This window comes from Papio anubis, chromosome 20, assembly GCF_008728515.1.
Source record: "Papio anubis isolate 15944 chromosome 20, Panubis1.0, whole genome shotgun sequence".
NCBI classification, from domain to species: Eukaryota; Metazoa; Chordata; class Mammalia; order Primates; family Cercopithecidae; genus Papio; species Papio anubis.
In genome coordinates, this window is record NC_044995.1 from 31,541,513 (window position 1) to 31,565,114 (window position 23,602).

Sequence of the window (23,602 nt, forward strand, 5' to 3'; positions counted from 1 at the left end):
AATTCTTGTATTTTTAGTAGAGATGGGGTTTCACCATATTGGCCAGGCTGGTCTTGAACTCCTGACCTCATGATCCGCCCACCTCATCCTCCCAAAGTGTTGGGATTACAGGCATGAGCCACCGCGCTCGGCCAAAAATGTTTCTTATTGGCTGGGTCCAGGTATGAGAGTCATCATCGTGCCTGTGAGCTTGGTCCAAAAATGAATAACCATCCCACCTGTGTCAAGATTCACATAGGAGAGCCGCAGTTCCAACTGTCAAGTATGTTTGGCTATAAAATTGGGGACCTCACTAGTGAGCTGTGTCCATGTGTAAGAGTAACAATCCTAACTTTCGGCTGGATGTGCATGAGAGCCACGATGTGTTAACTCTACCACTTGAGAGTTTTATGTGATATGCTTGAGAGTCACAAATCTCTGTGACTTTCGTACAAGTATGAGATCCATGACCTTACCTATTTCCTTAAGGCTAGCTATGAGAGTCAGAATGTCTCTTGTTCGCTGGGTCCAGGTATGAGAGTCATCACTGCCTGTGAGCAGGGTCCAGCTAAATCTCACGGTTCCCCGTGTGGGCTTGGCTCAGGCAGAAGAGCTACATCACCTGAAGTCTGGGCCCATGTATCTGTCACAATCTCTCCTATGGTCGAGGCCCAGCAGAAGAGTCACATCACCTAGGCGCGGGGCCCAGGTATATTACAATCCCCTGTTTGGCAGGTCCCAGGCAAGATAGCCACATCACCTAGGTACTGGGCCCAGGTACGTGTCACATTCCCTCCTGTTGCTTGGGCTCATGCTGGAGATTCTTATCACCTAGGTTCTGGAATTAGCCATACATCACAATCCCACCTATGGCCTTGGCCCAGGCAGAAGAGTTACATCGCCTAGGTACTGAGACCACGTGTATGCCACAATCTCCGCTACGGGCAGGTCCCAGGTGAGAGAGCCACGTCGTCTAGGTGCTTAACCCTGGTATATTGTCCAGTCTCTTCTGTCGGCTTGGCCCAGGTTAGATATATACATACACCTCCCATAGGTGCCGAGTCTGGGTATGTGTCGCAATACTTCCTGTGAGCTGGGCTCAAGCTAAAGACTCACATCATCTAAGTGCTGGGCCCAGGTATATGTCACAATGCCCCTTGTGACTTTGGCCAGGCATGAGAGTCAGAACACATAGGTGCTTGGTTCAACTATATGCCACTATCCCATTTGTGGCCTTGACCTAGGTGAGAGAGTCGCATGACCTGTGGGCTGAGCCCAGGTGTATGTCACAATCTCCCCTGTGGATTGGGCCCATGCAGGACAGCCACATCACCGTAATTCCTGAGCCCAGGTATATGTCAGTCCCCGCCTGAGAACTTGACCTAAAAAAGGCTCAAATCACCTCAGTACTTGGCCCAGTTTTATGTAATCCCACTTGTGGCTTTAGCCTAGGCAGCGGAGTCACATGTCTTAGATGCTGAGCTAAGAAATCTGTCAAAATCTTTTTTGTGTTTTAGGTCCGGGCAAAGTGTAACATCACCTAGGTGCTGGGTCCAGGTACATGCCACAATCTACCCTCTGGGCAGGATCCAGGAGGAAGAGCAACACGACTCGGAAGATGGGTTCAGGTATGTGTCACAAGTACCTGGAGGCAGGGTCCAGGCAGGAGAGTCACATTACCTAGGTGCTGGAAGCAGGTGTGTTACAATTCTCCATTTGGACAGGGACCAGGAAGGAGAGCTCCATCACCTAGGTGATGGAAACAGGTGTATGCCCCAATTTCAAATGTGGGCAGGGATCAAACAGAAAAGTCACATCCACAGATGTGTCACGATACCTTCTTTGGGTAAAATCCAGGCAAGAGACTCACGTCACCTTGGTTCTGGGCCCACTGATATGTCACAATCCCACCTGTGGGCAGAGACAGGGCAAGAAAGTCACCTAACCTGGATGCTGGGCCAGGAATCTGTCACAATCCTTTTTGTGGGCAAAGCTGAGGCAAAAGAATTATACCACCTTGGTTCTGGGCCCAGAAATATGTTACAATTTCTGCCCAGAAATTCTGTGGGCAGGGCCCAGGAAGAAGTGTCCCATCACCTGGGTGCTTGGCCCAGCAATAAGTTACAAATTTCTCTGAGGGTAGGACCAAGGAAGAAAAGGAGAGGCATCACATAGGTGTTGGCCCCTGTAATATGTCACAGTCCCTACTGTTGGCAGAGCCCTGGCAGGAGAGGCATATCACCTGAGTGCTGAGCCCAGCAATATGTTACAGTATCTCCTATGGGCAAGACTGAGACAGGAGATTTACATCACCTGTGTGCTAGATCCAGTGATAGATCACCATGCACCCTGAGGACAAGGCTCAGAAAAGAGTCACATTACCTGGGTGCTGGGCCCAGCAATATACCATAATGCCCTGTGTGGGCAGGGCCCAGGCAGCAGAGTTACATCACCTAGGTGCTGGGCTCAGCGATGTGTCACAATCTCCCCTGTGAGTACAGCCCAGATAGGAAAGGAGAGTCACATCACCTAGATACTACGTCCAGCAGTATAGCAAAATCCCCCATTGTGACGGGGCCCACGCAGGAGAGTCACATCACCTGAGAGCTTGGGTCCAGGTGTATCTCACAATCCTATCTAGGAGCCGGACCCAGGGAGGAGAGGCACCTCACTCAGGTGCTGGGCAAAGGTATATGTCACAACCACATCTGTGGAAAGGCCCAGAGAAGAGCTTAACAAGCCCACACACATCCTGGCTTCAGGTATGAGAGTCGATGCCTGTGAGTTTGGTCCAAGCACATGAGTCAAAGTCTCAAGGGTTGACTGGATTTGTGCGTAAGATCCCCAATCCTGCCTGCAGAGGACTGTGTTTCAGTAAAGGAGTCACAGCCTCACTTGTGTTCTAAATCCTGGTCTGAGAGTCATTATCCAATCTGTGGAAAAGATTCACATAGGAGAGTCACAATTTCAACTTTTGACTGAATCCAGGTGTGAGATTAAGACCTTCAACAGTGGGGTGGGTTTATGAAAGAGGGTGACCATCCTTACTGCTGGTTGGGTGTGCATATGAGAGTCACAATAACTGCTGTGTGCTGGGCCACGTTATGAAACTCTCTGTATAACCCAAGGGCTCTGTACAGTGTGCAAGACAGTTGCTGTGTGCTCTAGAAACTTGTGCTGGTATGGAGCCAGGATCTTACTCATTGCCCTAGGTACAAGAGTCAACATCTCTCCTATTGGCGGGGTCAGATATGAAAGTCCTCATTGCCCCTGTGTGCTGTGTCCAGAAATGAGTCAGCATCACACCTCTGGCCAGGCCTATGTATGACAGTCACAATTCCAACTGTGTACTCCTGTGAGATCCAGGACCTCACCAGTGGGCTGTGTCCATGTTTGAGGGTGACAATTCTGGCAGCTGAGTGTGAATATGAGAGTCATAATCTCATCTGAGTGCTCTGTTTTTGTTTTTGTTTTTTGAGACGGAGTCTTGCTCTGTCACCCAGGCTGGAGTGCAGTGGCGCAATCTCGGCTGACTACAACCTCCGCCTCCCGGGTTCAAGTGATTCTCCTGCCTCAGCCTCCCGAGTAGCTGGGATTACAGTCATGCGCCACCACACCTGGCTAATTTTTGTATTTTTAGTAGAGACGGGGTTTCACCACGTTGGCCAGACTGGTCTCGAACTCCTGACCTCAGGTGATCTGCCTGCCTCGGCCTCCCAAAGTGCTGGGATTACAGGCGTGAGCCACCGTGCCCTGCTCCTGTGTTCTGTTATGACACTTTCTGTACCACTCAAGGGCTTTATATGGTATGTGTGAATGTCATAATCCTCTGTTATCTTCATAAAAGTAGGAGACCCAGGACCTTACCAGTTGCCCTAAACGTATTTATGAGAGTCAAAATCCCTCCTATTGGCTGGGTACAAGAATGAGAGTTATTTTCACAGCTGTGAGTTGAGCCCAGGCATGTCACACTCTCACCTGTGGGAAGGAACAAGGCAAAAGAGTCACATCCCCTAGGTGCTGGGCCCAGTGTTATGTCACAATTCCTCCTGTAGGCAGGGCCCAGGCAGGAGACGTGAGTTACCTCACCTAGGTGATGGAACCAGTGATATAATTCCTTCTGTGGGCCAGGCCCAGGCAGGAGTGTCATCTCACCTGTATACTGTGCCCAGAAATATGTCACAATCTTTTGTGCATAAGGCCCCCCAAAATAAGTGAAATGACCTAGATTTTAGGCCCATAGATCTGTCACAAAGCCTTCTGTGGGCAGAGCCTAGGGAGGAAAGTGATATATCACTGGATGCAGCATGTAGGTGATGTCACTCTCCTTCCTGAACTCTGTCCCCAAGGGACATTGTGACACATCACAGGGCACAGCACACAAGTGATGTGACTTTTTTTTGCCTGGGCCCTGATCTCAGGGGGCATTGTGACATATCGCCTTGCCCAGTACCCAGGGCAGGTATTAAGCAGGAGAGGAGACTAACACCACCTAGATGCTGGGCTCAGGTACATGTCACAATCCCAGCTGTGAGCACATCCAGGGAGAAGAAGAGTAACATCTGGGTGCTGGGCCCAGTGATATGTCACAATGCAACCTGGGGCCAGGCAAAAGAGAAGGGTCACATTACCTAGGTGCTAGGCCCAGTGATGTGTCACAATCACCAATTGGGCAGGTCCTAGACAGGAGAGGAGAGTCACATCACCTAGATGCTGAGTCTGGTAATGTGTCACAGTCCCAGAGCAGGGAAGGGGCAGGAGAGGAGGTTCACATCATCTAGAAGACTGGCCCAGAGAGATGTCACAATTTCTCCTTTGGGCAGTGCTAAAGCAAGAGGGTTACGTTACTTGGGTGCTGAGCCCAGCAATATTTCACAACCTGAGGGCGGGGCTCAGGCAGAGAGGAGATTCATATCACATGGTTGATGGGCCCAGCGATATGTCACAATGCCCTCTGTAGGCAGTGCACAGGCAGGAGAGTCACATTACCTGGGTGCTGGGTCGAGGAATATGTCACAATTTTCTCTGTAGGCAGGGCCCAGGCAGGAGAGGCGAGCCACATCACCTAGGTGCTGGGTTCAATGATATGTCAAATTCCCTTGAGGGCAGGGCTCAGGCAGAAGAGTCACATAACCTAGGTGCTTGGACTGAGTATATGTCACAATCCCATTTTTGGGCTTGGCCCAGGCAGGAGAGTCAAATCATTCAGATTCTGGGCAAAAATATCTTTCACAATTACACCCGCGGAAAGGTCCAGGGATGACATTTACGATCCTGCACATGTCCCGGGTTATGTATGAGAGCCAATATCTCCTGTGGGTTGGGTCCAAGAATGCAAAGCAGTCTCAGTGCTGGACTGAATCCCCGCATGAGAGCCCCAATTCTACCTGAGGTCCAAGAGTCATTATTCCACCTGTGGACCAGATCCATGTGTAAGAGTCACAATTCCAACCTTTGACTTACACTTGGCGTGACATTCAAAACCTCAACAGTGGTCTGTGTCCATCTGGAAGGGTGACAGTCCTTACAGTCAGCTGGGTGTGCATGGGAGAGTCACAATCTCTTCAGCATGGTTGTCCCTATTGACACTTTCGGTGTCACTTGAGGAATTTACATGATATGTGTGAATGTTGTCATTCTCTTTGACTTTGGTACAAGTAGGAGACCCAGGACCTTATCCATTGTTGTAAGCCAACCTATGAGAGTGAAACTCTCTTTTCTTGGCTGCGTCCAGGTATACAAGTCATTGTAGCATCTGTATACCTATGTGGGCCCAGGTATATTTAATAATCCCGCCTATGGGCAGAGATGATGCAGGAGAGTCACATCACCTAGGTTCTGGGCCCAGTGATATATTCAGGATAAATGAATTACAATTTTTGAAAGAAATGTAGTAAAATAACAGGCAGGATGCGGTGGCTCATGCCTATAATCCCCACACTTTGGGAGGCCGAGGCAGGTGAATCACCTGAGGTCGAGAGTCCAAGACCAGCCTGGCCAACATGGTGAAACCTTGTCTCTACCAAAAATGCAAAATTAGCCAGGCATGGTGGCATGTGCCTGTCGTCCCAGCTACTCAGGAGGCTGAGGCAGGAGAATCACTTGAACCCGGGAGGCGGAGGTTGCAGTGAGCCAAGATTGTGCCATTGCACTCCAGCCTGGGCAACAGAGCGAGACTTCACAGTCTCAAAATAAATAAATAAATAATAAAATACAAATAAATAAACTATTAATAATATCCAGATGAAACAGTTACCTGCATGTTCAAGTTATTTAACTTATATCATTCAAAAACTATACATTTTTATAAACGATTGAAAAACTATTAAAAGTATATCAACTTCTTGTTTTTAGTTTTAAAATACTGTCATGTGGCCGGGTGCGGTGGCTTACACCTGTAATCCCAGCACTTTGAGAGGCCGAGGTGGGCAGATAACCTGAGGTCGGGAGTTCTAGACCAGCCTGACCAACATGGAGAAACCCCGTCTCTACTAAAAATACACAATTGGTCGGGCATGGTGGTGCATGCCTGTAATCCCAGCTACTCAGGAGGCTGAGGCAGGAGAATCATTTGAACTTGGGAAGTGGAGGTTGCAGTGAGCTAAGATCACACCATTGCACACCATTGCCTGGGCAACAAGAGTGAAACTCTATTTCTAAATAAATAATATGAAATGAAATAAAATAAGATAAAATAAAATACTGTCATTACTTCTAGTTGACATAACACAAAAATTCAGCTGTTGTTGCTGTAGAAACTAGATGTCATGGTTGACTCCACTTTACTTCCGGTCTTTCTATTTTACACAATCAAAGTAGCACACCAAAGCCGGAAATGCTACACCTTGATTGCAAACACACCAGTGACCTTCTAGTAAGAATATATGTGTGAGGATATTAACTTGAAATTCTTGGCATCTTTTGTTGAAGTACAGACTTCTATATGACAAATAATAATAATAATAAAAAAGAATTTAACACTGCAATAGAATCAGAAAAGTATTCTAACAGTACCTTCTAATCAATTATTATTTTTTCATCACCAGAATGGTTGTGATAGAGTGGTTGCAGTAGTGTGGTCATAAATAACCCATACTGTGTATTTCATCATTTTTGGTATACAACCATAAGACTTTTATGCTTAAAAAAAATGTTTCCTTGCGAGGCAGAGTGGCTCACACTTGTAATTCCAGCACTTTGGGAGGAGGCAGACAGATCACCTGAAGTCAGGAGTTTGAGACCAGCCTGGCCAACATGGCAAAACCCCATCTCTACTAAAAATACAAAAACTGGCCGGGCGCGGTGGCTCAAGCCTGTAATCCCAGCACTTTGGGAGGCCGAGATGGGCGGATCACGAAGTCAGGAGATCGAGACCATCCTGGCTAACACGGTGAAACCCCCGTCTCTACTAAAAAAAAAAAATACAAAAAACTAGCCGGGCAAGGTGGCGGGCGCCTGTAGTCCCAGCTACTTGGGAAGGCTGAGACAGGAGAATGGCGTAAACCCGGGAGGCAGAGCTTGCAGTGAGCTGAGATCCAGCCACTGCACTCCAGCCTGGGCGACAGAGCGAGACTCCGTCTCAAAAAAAAAAAAAAAAAAAAAAAAATTAACTGAGCATGGTGGCAGATATCTGTAATTCTAGCTACTCAAAAGGCTGAGGCAGGAGATTTGCTTGAACCTGGGAGGCGGAGGTTGCAGTGAGCTGAGTTCATGCCACTGCACTCAAGCCTGGGTAACAGAGTCAGACTCCTCAAAAAAAAAAAAAAAAAATTCTTTTCCTAATTCAGGAATTTAACATGATTTTCACAGCCTCACATTTTCAAAAATGGTTTATTCTAAAAAAGAAATGTGATTAAACCACATTTTTCCCCAAAAAGAGTACAGTAACAAATTATAGTGTACAGTTAATAAATAAAATATAAAGATGTATCCATTTATTTTAGCTGCACACTTGGGGATAAGACACTTTTTGGGCCATAAACCAAGAGCTGTCAGAGACATTAGCTCATAAAACTTGGGGGGACCTGGTATAAAAACTTTCACCTCTACACCCAAAAGAGACATAATTCTGTGTCTTTCACTGCTAATTTCAACTATTAACCCAAAACTGGAGAAATGTAACATGCCATTATACCAAAAGCATTTTATTATTTTTATTTTAGATTCATGGGGGTATATGGGCAGTTTTGTAACTTAAGTATACTGCATGATGTCGAAGTTTGGACACTTAATAATTCCACTGTCCAAGTAGTGTACCTCATACCTGATAAGTAGTTTTTCAATGCTTGTCTTGGCCTTTTTTTTTTTTTTTTTTTTAGAATTCCCAGCATTTATTGTTTCCATGTTCACCCAATATTTAGCACCCACTTATAAGTGAGAACATATAGCATCTGAAATACTTATATATCGTGCAATACTAAGAAACCACAGAAAAAGACGTTCTTTGCAGCAACATGGATACAGCAGAAGGCCTTTATTCTTTTTTTTTTTTTTGACTTCTGAACTTTTTATTGGCCTCCTGCTCCCCAAAGGGTACCCTGCTTCTGCTGGCTCAGACAGCACTTTGTTGATCTCGGACAGCTCTTTGTCATCCACCCTCCGGCGGGTGGTTTTCTTTTGGATGGTTTGCATGGAGTTGCTGCTGTCCAGGGCATCACTAAGATTGAAGTCCTCGCCATCTTCCAGCAGGCGGCAGTAGGTGGCGATCTCAGCCTTCAGCTTGACTTTGATGTTCAGCAGGGTCTCCTACTCCTGGGCCTGGCGCTGTCCCTCTGCTGGGGTTTGTGCCAACTCTGACTACAGGTGCAGCAGGATCCAGTCCAGCTGCTCCATCAGCAGGGCGTAGAGGGCTTCCACGTTCCTCAGGCTGTCCTCCAAGCTGGCGGAAGGCCCTTATTCTAAGCAAATTAACAAATAACATGAATCTAAGATTCATGGGTACCTACTTTAATTCTGTCTTTTCTATGGTGAATAGCGCTGCAGTAAACATGTGAGTGCCAGTGTCTTTTTGGTAAAATAATTTCTTATTCTATGGGTATATACCCATTAATGTGATTAATGGGCCAAATAGCAATTCTTTTTTTTTTTTTTTTTTTTTGAGAGGGAGTCTCGCGCTGTCGCCCAGGCTGGAGTGCAGTGGCGCGATCTCGGCTCACTGCAAGCTCCGCCTCCCGGGTTCACGCCATTCTCCTGCCTCAGCCTCCTGAGTAGCTGGGACTACAGGCGCCCACCACCGCGCCCGGCTAATTTTTTGTATTTTTAGTAGAGACGGGGTTTCACTGTGGTCTCGATCTCCTGACCTTGTGATCCGCCCACCTCGGCCTCCCAAAGTGCTGGGATTACAGGCGTGAGCCACCGCGCCCGGCCCCAAATAGCAATTCTATTTTAGTTATTTGAGAAATCTTCAAACTGTGTTCTACAGGGGCTGAATTAATTTGCATTTCCACCAACAGTGTGTGTAGATTCCTTTTTCTCCACAACCTCAACGTATTTTTATTTTTGTTGCATTAACTTCTAAGGTGTTAGTTATAATTTTTTTTTCTAGAGCCCTGCGTCTAGAAGAGTACTTTCTGCATGTTCTTCTAGGGTTTTAATAATTCGAAGTCTTGCAGTTAAGTCTTTAAACTATATTGTGATATATTGTTTACATTGTGAGAGGCAGGGTTTTTTTTTTCTTTTGCATATGACTAACGAGTTTTCCCAGTATCATTTCTTAGATGGGGGGTTATTTTCTTTTTATTTCTGTTAACTTTGTCAAAAATAGGTTGTAGGAGTGTAGCTTTATTTCAGGGCTCTCTCTTCTGTTCCATATGGTTTGGCTCTGCGTCCCCACCCAAATCTCGCCTTGAATTGTAATAATCCCCACATGTCATGGGAGGGTCTGGGTGGGAGGTGATTAAATCGTGGGGGTAGGTTTTCCCATGCCGCTCTCTGAGTAGTGAATAAGTCTCTTAAGATCCCATGGTTTTATAAAAGGGAGCTCTTCTGCACATGCTCGCTCTTGCCTGCTGCCATGTCTTGCTTTCCCTTTGGCTTCCATCATGAATGTGAGGCCTCCTCAGTCACATGGAACTGTGAGTCAATTAAACATTCCTTTTATAAATTACCCAGTCTCAGGTGTGTCTTTATTAGCAGCATAAAAATGGACCAATACAGTCTATATGTCTATTTTTGTACCAGAACCATGTTATACTGATGACTGTAGCTTGTAGCACAGTTTGAAGTCAGGTAATTCGATGCCTCCAGGTTTTATTTTGTTTGTTTGTTTAATGTTGCGTTGGCTATTTTGGCTTTTTAAAAAATTCTCCCGTATAAATTTTAGAATAGTTTTTTCCCCTAATTCTATAAAAATGGCATTGATAGTTTGATAGGAATAACGATCTGCAGGTTGCTTTAAGTAGCATGGACATTTTAATTATATTAAATCTTCAAATTCATGAGCACGAAATGCTTTTCCATTTATTTGTGTTTTGTCTGATATCTTTTTTTTTTTTCTTTTTTTTTTTTTTTGAGACGGAGTCTCGCTCTGTCGCCCAGGCTGGAGTGCAGTGGCGCGATCTTGGCTCACTGCAAGCCCCGCCTCCCGGGTTCACACCATTCTCCTGCCTCAGCCTGCTGAGTAGCTGGGACTACAGGTGCCCGCCATCGCGCCTAGCTAATTTTTTGTATTTTTAGTAGAGACGGGGTTTCACCGTGGTCTCGATCTCCTGTACTTGTGATCCGCCCGCCTCAGCTTCCCAAAGTGCTGGGATTACAGGCGTGAGCCACCGCGCCCGGCTGTCTGATTTCTTTCATCAGTGTTTTGTTGTTTTCTTTGTAGAGATATTTTACCTCCTTCATTTAATGTATTCCTAAGTATGTTATTTTTTTCTTTGTGGCTATTGTAAATAGAACTCTGTTATTTATTTATTTATTTTTACCTCTGAACTTTTTATTGGCCTCCTGCTCCCCAAAGGGTATCCTTCTTCTGCTGGCTTAATGTCTCACAACTTTGGTATCGTTGGTCTCAGACACCACTTTGTCATACACTATCTGGCGGGTGGTGGTCTTTTGGATGGTTTGCATGGAGTTGCTGCTGTCCAGGGCATCACTGGGATTGAAGTCTTAACCATCTTCCAGCAGGCGGCAGTAAATGGTGATCTCAGCCTCCAGCTTGACCTTGATGTTCAGCAGGGCCTTGTACTCCTGGGCCTGGCACTGCCCCTCTGCCCGGGTCTGTGCCAGTTCTGACTCAAGGTGCAGCAGGATCCCATTGATCTGCTCCATCTGCAGGGCGTAGCAGACCTCCACCTCCCTCAGGCTGTTCTCCAAGCTGGCCTTCAGATTTCTCATTGAGTCCAGGTCAATCTCCAAGGACTGGACTGTACATCTAAGATCTGTGAGCATCATCTCAGCAGCTACAACCTTGGCGGACTGCGTGGTGACCACTGTGGTGCTCTCCTCAATCTGCTGAGGCTAGTACTTGTCCAGCCCCTCTCAGTTCTTCTGAGCCAGCTCATCGTATTAGGCCCAGATGTCCGCCATGATCTTGGCAGGGTCCTGAGCTTTGGGGACAACTACCTCCATGGTCAACCCAGAGCTATCAACCTGGGCTTACAGTCCTTTTACTTCCTCTTCATGGTTCTTCTTCATAAGGAGCAGCTCCTCCATGAGAGCCTTGATCTCTGTCTCCAACTGCAGCCAAGTGACATAAGTGTCATCAATGACTTTGCAAAGCCCATGGGTGTCCCTCTCCACAGACTGGTGCATGGCCAGCTCTGTCTCATACTTGACTGTAAAGTCATCAGCAACAAGATGGACATTGTTGCTCTGCAGAATGATGTGGGCATTGTCCATAGTATTTGTGAAGATCTGAGCCCTCAGGTCCTTGATGGTCTTGAAGTAATGGCTTGTTTCTGACCTGGGGTCCCATCTTCTGCAGGTGCTCCTGGATTTTGCTCTCCACTTTCCGGTTCTCGGTCCTCAGGCTCCTCACTGTGTCCAGGTAGAAGACCAGGCAGTAGTTCAGGCTTTGCATGGTCTTCTCATTCTGGATGCCTCCCATTCCTCTCAGACCCCCGGCCATTCCTGCAGCCAGGCCCCTGGACCCCATGCTGCCTCGGAAGCTGGTGAAGCAGGACATGGAGATCCGGGAACCAGAGCCCCCCATGCCTGCACAGATGCTGGCTGCACTGCTGACCATCTAGGTGCCTGGACAGAGCCCAGGGACCAGTAGTTGGTGAAGGTGGAGTGAGTGGTGAAGCTCATGCTGTCCGGGGAGGAGAGCGAGAGGACAGGACTCAGGCTTTGCGACAACCAGAACTGTGTTTTTGATTTTGTTCTCAGCTTGAATGTTATTCATGTACAGAAATTCTACTCATTTGTGTATGTTAATTTTGTATCCAGAGACTTTGCTTAAGTCATTTTTTAGGCTTAGGGGTCTTTTTGTGACATCTCCAGTTTCCCAGGTAGAGAATTATGTAATCTGTGAGGATAATTTGACTTTCTCTTTTCTTATTTAGATCCCTTTTATTTCTTTATCTTGTTTAATTGCTCTAGCTAGTACTTCCAGGACTATGTTGAATATGAGTGTTTAGATTGGATATTCTTGTCTTATTTTTATTCGTATGGAGAGTTCATCCAGCTGATTCCGTTCAGTATGATTTCAGCTGAAGATTTGTCACAGATGGGTTTACTATTTTGAGATGTTTCTTTAAGGCCTAGTTTGCTGAGAATATTTTTATAAATATTGGATTTTTTGAATGCTTTTTCTGCATCTATTGTGATAATCATGTTTGCTTTTAATCATCTTTATTTGATGAATCACATTTATTGACTTGCATATGATGAAACATTCTTGCATTCATGAACTAAAGCTCCCATGATTGTGACAAAATTTTTTGATTTGATTATGAATTCAGCTTGCTAATACTTTATGGAGAATTTTTGTTTTAATGATCACCTGAAATATTGGCCTACAGTTGCTGTTGTTGTTGTGTCTTCACTAGATTTTGGTATCAAGATGGTATTGGTTTTATATAGAGTTAGGAAGAAATCCCACCTTGATTTTTTGGAGTACATTCTGAGGATTAGTACTGGCTTGTCTTTGTGTATGTGGTAGAATTTGGTTGTGAATTCATCTGACCTAGGGCTATTCATGGTTGGTGGGTTTTCTATTACCAATGTATATATTTCTATTACTATTCTATAATGTATAATTTCTAATGCTAAATGTATAATTTCATTATACATTTTATTAATTTTTGCTGTGTTCAAGATTTTTGCTTCTTTCTGGTTCAATCTTGAGAGGTTGTGTGTATCCAGGAGTTTATCTATTTTCTCTAAATTTTTTAGTTTCCCTGTGTGGAGATGTTCATAGTAGTCTCTGAGGATGTTTTGTATTTATGTGGAGTTAGTTGTGATTTCACAACTCTAACATTTAAATAGATGCAGAATAAAAGTTTGACACATTCCCTAATGATAAATCTCTGAAAAAATTAAGTATAGGACAAATGCACCTCAAGTTAATAAATGCCACATATAACAAAAAAGTGCACAGTAAATAGCATACTAAACAGGGAAATGTTGTAAGCTTTTAATCTGAAAGCTAGAACAAGACAAGGATGACCACTTTCTTCAGTCTTACTAAACATAGTACGAAATGTCCAAGACAGAGAAATTAGAGAATAAAATCAAAGTCATTCAGATTGGGAAAAAAAGTTAAATTATTATTATTTGCAGAAGACATAATCTTAAGAATAGAAAAGCCCAAGACTTTACTAAGAACTACTAGAAACTAACAAACAAATTCATTAATTTACAGAATACAAAAGCCACATGCAAAAGTCAGTAGCATTTTTGTAAACAATTAACTATCTCAAAATAAAATTGAAAAACAATCCTATCTACAATAACTGTAGTAACTATACTTTGAGATAAATGTAACCAAAAAGTTGAAACACCTTACATTATAATCTCAAGAATATTAAAGTAATACATAATACACAAATAAAAAATATTATGAATTGGCATTAATATTGTTAAATATCTGCATTATACAAAATGATTTACAAATATAATGCAACCTCTATCAAAATATCAGTGACACACTTCATAGGAATTTAAAAATATATATCTAAAATTTATATGGTACCACAGAAGACCCTGAATAGCAAAAGCAAGCAAACAAAACAAAAAAGGCCAAAGGTATTACCCTACCTGGATTTGAAATATGCTACAAACCTATAGTAACCAAAACAGTAGGGTACTTCAATAAAAAAGGACACATAGGCTAATGGAGCAGAAGACGAAATGAGAAATATATTCATATACTTATAGCTGATTATATTAATAGTTGACAGTCTTTTAGGGAAATGAAAGTATCTTCAATAAATGGTGTTAAGAAAACTTTATAGCCACATGCAGAGCAATAAAATTAGACCCTCATCTCACACTATAAAAAAAAATCAACTTAAAATAAATTAGGTATCTAAATGTAAGGCTTGAAATTCTGAAACTAGTACAAAAAATATACAGTGAAAGCCCCATAACATTGGTATGGGCAGTGACTTTCTAAAATTTAACCTCAGAATCCCAGGGAACCAAAGAAAAAATAAAGGAGTCAGATTACTTCAAATTAAAAAGTGGCTGCACAGAATCTGATACAATCAACAGGATGAGACAACTAAAAATGGGAGAAAATATGTGCAAATTATACATGTGACAGGGGTTTAATATCAAATTATATAAGAAACTCAATTATAGAACAAAAAACAAATAATACTAAAAATGAGTTAAAGGCTTAAATATTTTTCAAAAAAGACATAGGCAAGAGATATAAAAAACGCTCAATATCAATTATTACCAGGAAAAGCCAAAAAAATAAATAAGTAAAATTTAAAAAACTATGATTATCAACTCACTTCTGTTAGAATGACTTATTAAAAAGAAGAAAATATTAGTAAAGGTGTGAAGAAAAAGGAATGCTTGCACATTGTTGGTTTGAATGTAAATGAGAACAGCCATTATAAAAAACAAAATAGGCCGGGCACAGTGGCTCATGCCTGTAATCCCAGCACTTTGGGAGGCCGAGGCAGGTGGATCACCTGAGGTCTGGAGTTCGAGACCAGTCTGACCAACATGGAGAAACCCTGTCTCTAGTAAAATATAAAATTAGCCAGGTGTGGTAGCGCATGCCTGTAATCCCAGCTACTCGGGAGGCTGAGGGAGGAGAACCGCTTGAATCTGGGAGGTAGAGGTTGTGGTGAGCCAAGATCACGCCATGGCACTCCAGTCTGGCAACAAGAGCAAAACTCCATCTCAAAACAAACAAACAAACAAACAAAAATAAATAAAAAATAGAGAAGTCTCAAAAAATTTAAAATAAAACTATCTTATAATACTGCAATTTTAATATTGGATATATATCCAAAACAAATAAAATCAGAATAAAAAAATATTTGCACTTCTATGTTGTTTGCAACACTCTTTACAATTGCCAAAATATAGAATCAACAGTTCAACATCAAATGAGTAAATAAAGACAATATAGTAGGCTGGGTGCAGTGGCTCATGTAATCTCAGCAGTTTGGGAGGCTGAGGTGGGTGGATCACTTGAGGTCAGGAGTTCAAGGCTAGCTTGGCCAATATGGTGAAAACCCATCTCTACTAAAAATATAAAAGTTAGTTGGCCATGGTGGCATGTGCCTGTAGTCCCAGCTACTCAGGAGGCTAAGACAGGAGAATTGCTTGAACCCGGGAGGTGGAGGTTGCAGTGAGCCGAGATGGCACTACTGCACTCCAACCTGGGCTACAGAGCAAGACTCCATCTCAAAAAGAAAAAAAAAAAATGATATATATAAACAATGGAATACTACTTATCTTCAAAAAAGAAAATTCTATTATTTTCAATCACATGGATTAACCTGGAGGGCATCACATTACCTAAAATAAGCCAGGCACATAAAGATTATTATTATTTTTGTGACAGTCTTGCTCTGTTGCCCAGGCTGGAGTGCAGTGGCACGATCTCGGCTTACTGCAACCTCTGCCTCCCAGGTTCAAGAGATTCTCCTGCCTCAGCTAGGACCACAGGCGCCCACCTCCATGCCCAGCTAATTTTTCCATTTTTAGTAGACGGGGTTTCACCACATTGGCCAGGCTAGTCTCAAACTCCTGACTTTGTGATCTACCCGCCTCGGCCTCCCAAAGGGCTGAGATTACAGACGTGAGCCTCGGCGTCCGGGACAGAAAGATTATTTCATAATTTTACTTACACATGGATCCTTAAAAAATGTAATCTTATTGAAGTAGAAAGTAAAATGGTGACCATTAGACACCAAGGTGTTTAGAAGGGGGGTTTGGAAAGATGTCAGTCAAAAAATACTTATACTTGAATAGGAGAAAAAATTTCAAAAGATTTTTTTGTACAGCATGGTGACTATAGTTCATAATAATGTATTTGTATTTTTGAAAAGCGCTAAGACTATGTCACGTGCTCTCACCACAAAAATGTTAACTATGTGAGGTAAAGCATTAATTATCTAGAATTAAACATTTGACAATGTATACACACTTCAAAATTCATGTTTTACAGAATAAATATTTATTTATTACAGATAATAACTGCATAAAAGACACTAAAAAGGCAGTTGTTGTTTATGGTCTCCTGACTGGTCACTCTTTGAACACAGTAAACAAGTTTGTGAGCAAACTAATAGGATATGTTTCAATCAAAAGCTGCCATGATCTCCAAGTTTTCCAGAGAAAATGATCAAGAAGTTGGCTACAGTTAGGTGACTAAGAATAGAAACTCTAGACTGAACTTCACCCACTAAAGAAACTATATAAGACTGAGAAATTTTTTCAAATTAATATCAATATAAAAAAGAAATATTATTCCAAATTTTAAATCCATGAGGTCATTTTATTATTTTACAAACTTTAACATTCACACTTAAAAATAGAAGATTCTGCATGGAAACATTAAGTTGTGCTATATCATAGAAAATTAAATTTAAAAAATTTCACTTACCATTAGCTCTCTTAAAAATTTAATTTCTGAGATATACTTTTTAGCAAATATTTACCACACTTTGTGTAAGAATTTAATATTTTTCTTTTACAAGCAGAGAAAAAGAACACTAACTGACTTAATCCTCTCACCTGTGGATACTGAATGCCTTTTATCTTAATTAACTGATCTGAAAGTTGTATTGATAAGCAAACTCTCCAGTTAATACTAATTGTTTAGTACATTAAGAAAAACAACTTTCTCATCAAAACCTACAAAGTACTGTGTAAAATGGCATGGCATAAAGACAACAATGAAAAAACCATAGCTATAATACAGAAAAAGAAGGGCTGTGATGCATACATAGCTGGAATACACATAATAAAACAAAAGATACTTAGAAAATAAAGGAAGCATAATAATGGGAGACTTTAACATCCCACTGTCAACATTAGACAGATCAACGAGACAGAAAGTTAACAAGGATATCCAGGAATTGAACTCAACACTGCACCAAGTGGACCTAATAGACATCTACAGAACTCTCCACCCCAAATCAACAGAATATACATTCTTCTCAGCACCACATCACACTTATTCCAAAATTGACCACATAGTTGGAAGTAAAGCACTCCTCAGCAAATGTAAAAGAACAGAAATTATAACAAACTATCTCTCAGACCACAGTGCAATCGAACTAGAACTCAGGACTAAGAAACTCAATCAAAACCGCTCAACTACATGGAAACTGAACAACCTGCTCCTGAATGACTACTGGGTACATAATGAAATGAAGGCAGAAATAAAGATGTTCTTTGAAACCAAAGAGAACAAAGATACAACATACCAGAATCTCTGGGACACATTTAAAGCAGTGTGTAAAGGGAAATTTATAGCACTAAATGCTCATGAGAGAAAGCAGGAAAGATCTAAAATTGACACTCTAACATCACAATTAAAAGAACTAGAGAAGCAAGAGCAAACACATTCAAAAGCTAGCAGAAGGCAAGAAATAACTAAGATCAGAGCAGAACTGAAGGAGATAGAGACACAAAAAACCCTCCAAAAAATCAATGAATCCAGGAGCTGTTTTTTTGAAAAGATCAACAAAATTGATAGACTGCTAGCAAGACAAATAGAGAAAAGAGAGAAGAATCAAATAGACGCAATAAAAAATGATAAAGGGGATATCACCATCGACCTCACAGAAATACAAACTACCATCAGAGAATATTATAAACACCTCCACGCAAATAAACTAGAAAACCTAGAAGAAATGGATTATTTCCTGGACACTTACACTCTCCCAAGACTAAACCAGGAAGAAGTTGAATCCCTGAATAGACCAATAGCAGGCTCTGAAATTGAGGCAATAATCAATAGCCTACCAATCAAAAAAAGTCCAGGACCAGACGGATTCACAGCCGAATTCTACCAGAGGTACAACGAGGAGTTGGTACCATTCCTTCTGAAACTATTCCAATCAATAGAAAAAGAGGGATTCTTCCCTAACTCATTTTACGAGGCCAACATCATCCTGATACCAAAGCCTGACAGAGATACAACAAAAAAAGGGAATTTTAGACCAATATCCCTGATGAACATCGATGTAAAAATCCTCAATAAAATACTGGCAAACCGAATCCAGCAGCACATCAAAAAGCGTATCCATCATGATTAAGTGGGCTTCATCCCAGGGATGCAAGGCTGATTCAACATACACAAATCAATAAACGTAATCCAGCATATAAACAGAATCAAAGACAAAAACCACATGATTATCTCAATAGATGCAGAAAAGGTCTTTGACAAAATTTAACAGCCCTTCATGCTAAAAACTCTCAACAAATTTGATATTGATGGAATGTATCTCAAAATAGTAAGAGCTATTTATGACAAATCCACAGCCAATATCATACTGAATGGGCAAAAACTGGAAGCATTCCTTTTGAAAACTGGCACAAGACAGGGATGTCCTCTCTCACCACTCCTATTCAACATAGTGTTGGAAGTTCTGGCTAGGGCAATCAGGCAAGAAAAAGAAATAAAGGGTATTCAGTTAGGAAAAGAAGAAGTCAAATTGTCCCTGTTTGCAGATGACATGATTGTATATTTAGAAAACCCCATCATCTCAACCCAAAATCTCCTTAAGCTGATAAGCAACTTCAGCAGTCTCAGGATACAAAATCAATGTGCAAAAATCACAAGCATTCTTATACACCAGTAACAAACAGAGAGCCAAATCATGAATGAACTCCCATTCACAATTGCTTCAAAGAGAATAAAATACCTAGGAATCCAACTTACAAGGGATGTAAAGGACCTCTTCAAGGAGAACTACAAACCACTGCTCAGTGAAATAAAAGAGGACACAAACAAATGGAAGAACATACCATGCTCATGGATACAAAGAATCAATACTGTGAAAATGACCATACTGCCCAAGGTAATTTATAGATTCAATGCCATCCCCATTAAGCTACCAATGACTTTCTTCACAGAATTGGAAAAAAACTGCTTTAAAGTTCATACGGAACCAAAAAAGACCCCGCATTGCCAAGACAATCCTAAGCCAAAAGAACAAAGCTGGAGGCATCATGCTACCTGACTTCAAACTATACTACAAGGCTACAGTAACCAAAACAGCATAGTACTAGTACCAAAACAGAGATATAGACCAATGGAACAGAACAGAGCCCTCAGAAATAATACCACACATCTACAGCCATCTGATCTTTGACAAACCTGACAAAAACAAGAAATGGGGAAAGAATTCCCTATTTAATAAATGGTGCTGGGAAAAATGGCTAGCCATAAGTAGAAAGCTGAAACTGGATCCTTTCCTTACTCCTTATACAAAAATTAATTCAAGATGGATTAGAGACTTAAATGTTAGACCTAAAACCATAAAAACCCTAGAACAAAACCTAGGTAATACCATTCAGGACATAGGCATGAGCAAGGACTTCATGTCTAAAACACCAAAAGCAATGGCAACAAAAGCCAAAATTGACAAATGGGATCTAATTAAACTAAAGAGCTTCTGCTCAGCAAAAGAAACTACCATCAGAGTGAACAGGCAACCTACAGAATGGGAAAAAATTTTTGCAATTTACTCATCTGACAAAGGGCTAATATCCAGAACCTATAAAGAACTCAATCAAATTTACAAGAGAAAAAAAACAACCCCATTGAAAAGTGGGCAAAGGATATGAACAGACACTTCTCAAAAGAAGACATGCATACAGCCAACAGACACATGAAAAAATGCTCATCATCACTCACCATCAGAGAGATACAAATCAAAACCACAACGAGATACCATCTCACACCAGTTAGAATGTCAATCATTAAAAAATCAGGAAACAGCAGGTGCTGGAGAGGATGTGGAGAAATAGGAACACTTTTACAGTCTTGGTGGGACTGTAAACTAGTTCAACTCTTGTGGAAAACACTGTGGCGATTCCTCAAGGATCTAGAACTAGAAACACCATTTGACCCAGCCATCCCATTACTGGGGATATACCCAAAGGATTATAAGTCATGCTGCTATAAAGACACATGCACATATATGTTTATTGTGGCACTATTCACAATAGCAAAGACTTGGAATCAACCCAAATGTCCATCAGTGATAGACTGGATTAAGAAAATGTGGCACATATACACCATGGAATACTATGCAGTCATAAAAAAGGATGAGTTCGTGTCCTTTGTTGGGACATGGATGCAGCTGGAAACCATCATTCTCAGCAAACTATTGCAAGAACAGAAAACCAAATACCGCATGCTCTCACTCATCCGGGGAATTGAACAATGAGATCACTTGGACACAGGAAGGGGATCGTCACACACCGGGTCCTATTGTGTGTGGGGGGGAGGGATAGCATTAGGAGATATACCTAATGTAAATGATGAGTTAATGGGTGCAGCACACCAACATGGCACATGTATACATATGTAACAAACCTGCATGTTGTGCACATGTACCCTAGAATTTAAAAGTATAATAATAATAAAAAAAAATAAAGGAAGCAGAATTTCTCTTTAAATTCAGCAAGAGTCAGCTTTGTAACCTGGAAAAAATGTCTTCTTAACATGAAGAATCAATATTATTTTTTCACCATTGATATTTTCCATCTCTGACTTGAAGCTACAAACTAACCTCAGCAGGAATATTTATAGCTTGTTATGGAGCATCTGTTACACAGTAAGCACTCGCATGTTTGTTTGCTATATTTATATATAAAAACATCCTCATGACTTATAAAGCATCCTTAGTACTTACCTGAAAAAAAATTGGCTCAATAAATAAATATAGTTATTTCAATTATAAAAAGTGAAAAGAACAACAACTAAAGAAAAGCAGGCCGGGCGCGGTGGCTCAAGCCTGTAATCCCAGCACTTTGGGAGGCCGAGACGGGCGGATCACGAGGTCAGGAGATCGAGACCATCCTGGCTAACACAGTGAAACCCCGTCTGTACTAAAAATACAAAAACTTAGCCGGGTGAGGTGGCGGGCGCCTGTAGTCCCAGCTACTAGGGAGGCTGAGGCAGGAGAATGGCGTAAACCCGGGAGGCAGAGCTTGCAGTGAGCGGAGATCCGGCCACTGCACTCCAGCCTGGGTGACAGAGCGAGACTCCGTCTCAAAAAAAAAAAAAAGAAAAAAAGAAAAGCAGGTTAAATAGAGTACTTCAATTAAAAGAAGAAATGAAATGTTCTAAGAACATAAAATATAACTTAATACACTAATTTTGGAATTACATCTAAACATTATTTTGTGTGCACTACTAAATTTTATAAAAGCATTATAATCCCTGACAAACTCACATAATGCCTCAGCAACTATAAAAAAACTATAAAAAGCAAGAAAATTATAGGTCCAGCATACGTACCAGGCAAGTCAAAACAAAAATATTTGCATGAGAAGATTCTGAACCATAAGCCATGATATATTACAGTAATAAATTCAACACAAAGCAGAGAGTATACATTTGTTTTCAGCATTTTTGAGGTATTCAGTTTTCTAGTAAACTACCTTATTATTATTATTATTATTATTATTTGGAGATGAGTCTTACTCTTTCACCCAGGCTGGAGTGCATTGGCATAATCTCAGTTCACTGCAAACTCCACCTCCTGGGTTCAAGCAATTCTCCTGTCTCAGCCTCTTGAGTAACTGGGACTAGAGGTGTACACCACCACACCCAGCTAATTTTTGTATTTTTAGTAGAGATGGGGTTTCACCATATTGGTCAGACTGGTCTCAAACTCCTGACCTCAGGTGATCCACCTGCCTCAACCTCCCAAAGTGATGGGATTACAGGCGTGAGCCACCACACACAGCCAATTATTAAGATGATTTTTACCCCTAAGGTTTATCTTTAGAGTAATATATGTGTATTTTACTTCTATGTAAATAAAAATTAAGAGTCTGTATGTTTGCAGGCAGAGAGGCTACATGTTTAAAAAAATTAACAAATTTTTAAATGTTTATTCAGAATTCAGAAATGTATGGATTTTATTAATACTTCTATACAATTCTTATTATGACCATAAAATGACCCTGTCACCAAAAACAATTGCATTAGTCAAAATAACTAAATGTGTAGAATAGGTTTGTAATACAAAGGATAAATGCTGGAGGTGATGGATACTTCACTTACCCTGATGTGATTATTACATATTATACACCTGTATCAAAATATTCTATATATGGCATAAATATATACACATACTATATACCCACAAAAATTAAAAAAAATAAGTTCATATAAGAAAAAAAGAATAAAAATTTAACCTACAAGAACAATGTTCTTTAACCAATTTGCAGTTTAAAGTCACTGGTAAAAGAGATGTTAGTTCATTATGTTACCAAATTGAACACTGTAACCATCTTTTAACTACATTCTTGAGTAAGCTAGATAGGTTAAACTTAGTGGCATAATAACGCATCGCTGAATGCACAATGGTCATAATGTTAAAAAAGTTTAATTAAAAAACTAAGTTTACATGTAATCTGACAAATTTAAAATGTACTGCATTTTATTACAGAGAAATATAATTAGTAAAATATTACTAATTTTAACTAAAACTAAAAGTTTTTCATTCACTATAATGCAGAAGAATATTACTCTGAACAACTACCTCATATATCACTCAATATTATTTTAACCACAAAGAGCCCCACCACTTAGATTTTCATCACGCATCTTACATTTTAATGTTCTTGTTCTTTTTTTTTTTTTTTTGAGATGGAGTCTCGTCCTGTCACCCAGGCTGGAGCGTACATAAGAATAGTGTATTTTTCTTTCTTTTTTTTTTGAGACTGAGTCTTGCTGTTGCCCAGGTTACAGCGGAGTGGTGCGATCTCAGCTCACTGCAACCTCCGCCTTTTGGGTTGAAGTGATTCTCCTGCCTCAACTTCCCCAGTAGCTGGATTACAGGTGTGCACCACAGTGCACAGCTAATTTTTGTAGTTTTTAGTAGATGGGGTTTCACCATATTGGCCAGGTTGGTCTCAAACTCCTGACCTCATGATCTGCCCGTCTTGGCTTCCCAAAGTGCTGGGATTACAGGCGTGAACCACCACACCCAGCCTAATGTTCTTATTCTTTAATAGAAAAGGTCAT

General features: G+C 41.3%; 1 protein-coding gene and 1 pseudogene across 10 annotated transcripts in view; one reads left to right on the forward strand and one right to left on the reverse strand.

Moving 5' to 3' along the window:
* The first annotated feature begins 455 nt into the window (after window positions 1-455).
* The window catches only part of LOC103879999, a 42,546-nt gene continuing 19,399 nt past the window's right edge, over window positions 456-23,602 (forward strand). For 4 of the 10 annotated variants that reach the window (XR_001897881.3, XR_001897885.3, XR_001897887.3 and 1 more), the window contains exons 1-2: window positions 456-934; window positions 1,497-1,607. Coding sequence is in view for 3 of the 10 variants with exons in the window: in XM_021930305.2 (XP_021785997.2) it covers window positions 849-934; window positions 1,497-1,607 (197 nt within the window). In the remaining 7 variants the exon portion in view is untranslated. The other 6 variants (XR_004180500.1, XM_031660357.1, XR_001897882.3 and 3 more) reach the window with 5 other exon arrangements.
* LOC101010950 lies at window positions 10,818-14,031 on the reverse strand (annotated as a pseudogene).